Here is a 2,600-nt window from a genome sequence, read left to right on the forward strand (position 1 = left end):
TGGACTATACATTTTGATAATAAATAAAACTAAATATGCGGTTCGGTAAGATGCTCAAATCTTTTAACTTCATTCATTCAGTTCAATTTAAAGTATTTGAGATTAATCATACTTCTAGAAGGAGAAGTGGTTCAAATGGCTTGCCGATCAGGCTACAGGCCAACTTCTATGATTGACCAATTGTTGGCGTGCATGCTCAGCACTTTCCACTTGCGTTCTACCCTTTATCACTGCCATTGGCTGTGTAAAGAGTGGGGGTAAGGACGGTGCTGGCTATATGTAGGCAATATCTCAAAAAGTAGGAAAAGATGGGAAAAAACAAGTCATTTTCATTACAGTAGCAGTGGGCCTCTGCCGTGTCACGTTAAGGATGAAAATGATCTCAGTGTACGGACTGGATGATGTGGCCCTATATCACCACTACCCTGTTATGCATGCTTCTAGAAGGATAGAATTTATAAATGCAGACACTAATGTCCAATGATGATATGTGGTTGGGATCTATCCACAATTTCTGACGGTTACAATAGAATCACCAAAGGAGAATGATTATGAATAATCCGACTCCCATCTCAACTCCACTCTACTTAAACTCCCCATGATCGTAGATAAGCAATTCAACACAAAACAGAGTAAGCGCTACAGAGCATAGCGTCACCGGAGTAAGAGACAAAGAGGGGGGCATATGGAGTGTTACCGTGAGTTGATACCGGGTTTGCCTGATGACATAGCGTCGGACTGCATCGCGCGAGTCACGGTCCGATTCCACTCGGGCCTCCGACTCGTCTGCCGCCGCTGGCGCGATCTGGTCACCGCCTCCGACTTCTATCGCCTCAGGGAACGCATCGGAGCCGCGGAGGACCTGATCTTCCTCGTTCAGGCTTGCAGGGGCGGGGACTGCGAGGATGATGGAGCGGATGAGGGGGAGAAGGGGTGTGGCATCGGTTCCCAGCCGCCGGCGTACGGGCTGAGCGCCTATAATGTCACGAGGGAGTCGTGGCACCGCGTGGCGACGAGCGAGGCGGTGCCCCTTTTCGCGCAGATCGCGTCGGTGGGGCGGAAGGTGGTGCTGCTCGGAGGCTGGGACCCAGCGAGCCTGGATCCTACTGCGGAGGTCCGGGTTCTGGATCCGGCGACGGGCGGGTGGCGCAGAAGGACGCCGATGGCGGAACCGAGGAGCTTCTTCGCCTGCGGAGCGGTGGGCGGGCGGGTGTTCGTGGCGGGGGGTCACGACGCGCAGAAGAACGCGCTGCGGACGGCGGAGACGTACGATCCGTCGGCGGACGAGTGGGCGGCGTTGCCGGATATGGAAGAGGAGCGGGACGAGTGTCAAGGGATGGAGGCGGGGGGCCGGTTCTGGGCTGTGAGCGGATACGGAACGGAGGAACAAGGGCGGTTCGCTGGGGCGGCGGAGTGGTACGACGCGGCGGCGGGAAAATGGAGGAGGGAGGAGGTGATGTGGGAAGCGGGCGGTGCCGCTTGCGTCGGGGTGGCGGGGGGCAGTATATGGAGCGTGGGGTTCGGTCGGGAAGGGGGAGGAGCAGGAGGGGTGAGAGAGTACGAAGGGGTGGGAAGGGGGTGGAAGGAGGTGGCACCGCTACCGGCGGGGGTGAAGCGGGGACCGAGACCGTGCGCGGCGGTGGCAGTGGGCGGTGGAGATAAGGAAAGGGTGTTCGTGATGGCGACAGAGGAGGAGACCGGTGGTGTGCACCGGGGGTGGGTCCTGGAGGTGGGGCCGAGGCGGTGGACTCGCGTCGAAACGCCGGTGGGGTTCACGGGGTTCGTCTACTCGGCCGCTGCGGTCCGACTCTAAATCGACACCTTAGACCGGAACGGTTCCACTCTCGCCCTCGACAGATCCATATGTGTAACGAGGAATGGAAACTATACGGGCCTTATCGACCATTTGATGGTCCGAGTATTGTATATTATGATGTTATTTATGTAGTAATAGGAATGTACGGAGGTGTTTTGGATCCGAGAAATAAACTTTTCCTTTAGATCGACTACTCGATCCAGCTTTGATTGAACAGCGAGTATCAAGGGCTCACCACTGATGGAGAATGCTCCTCCATCGCCTGTCTCTCCAGGTTTATTATTAGTTCTCTTCATACTTATTTGATTTGTTTTTTATATGATACAGATCTTTAACATTTTTTTCTCTTCCTTGGAAATTGGAAATATATTAAATCATTGTGATTTATACTCTTGTTTAAGAGAATGAATAGAACAATATAAGCATGTTGTGATTTATACTCCTGCATGGAAATGGATGATCTTGATAGTGGTTTGTATCTTGATGTTGCTTCAAGTATAACTGAAAGATCTCTAGCTTGCCTCTTTATCCAGAAAAAAAAAGGATGAAGAAAAGGAATGGATTGTGATTTGCAGAGTATTAATTTTAGTTTGTGTAGGAAGACTAATGAAGCACTTTAAGTTTGTCATCAGAGAACTTCATTCTGATTAAGTAATGATGACCTTTAATTGCATAAAATACTACATATCTATGAAGGTTATTGAACATTCAGATGATATTGTATATATTCGTTTTGATTAATTATGTTGCTCTAGTAGTATTGATCTACAAACCTGGTAAATTT

The 2,600-nt window shown here is 50.6% G+C and overlaps 1 protein-coding gene across 1 annotated transcript; it reads left to right on the forward strand.

Annotated features, from left to right (window-relative positions):
* Window positions 1–478: 478 nt before the first annotated feature.
* LOC122049250 (F-box/kelch-repeat protein SKIP20-like) lies at window positions 479–2,009 on the forward strand. Its single transcript, XM_042610664.1, has one exon. It carries the CDS (start codon window positions 686–688, stop codon window positions 1,811–1,813), a length of 1,128 nt encoding a protein of 375 aa, XP_042466598.1. The 5' UTR covers window positions 479–685; the 3' UTR covers window positions 1,814–2,009.
* The last annotated feature ends 591 nt before the right edge of the window (window positions 2,010–2,600 follow it).

This window comes from Zingiber officinale, chromosome 1B (assembly GCF_018446385.1).
Source record: "Zingiber officinale cultivar Zhangliang chromosome 1B, Zo_v1.1, whole genome shotgun sequence".
NCBI lineage: Eukaryota > Viridiplantae > Streptophyta > Magnoliopsida > Zingiberales > Zingiberaceae > Zingiber > Zingiber officinale.

Excerpts from the sequence above, each read along its gene's own strand:
- LOC122049250 (XM_042610664.1), top strand. The coding sequence starts at position 686 with ATGGAGTGTTACCGTGAGTTGATACCGGGTTTGCCTGATGACATAGCG.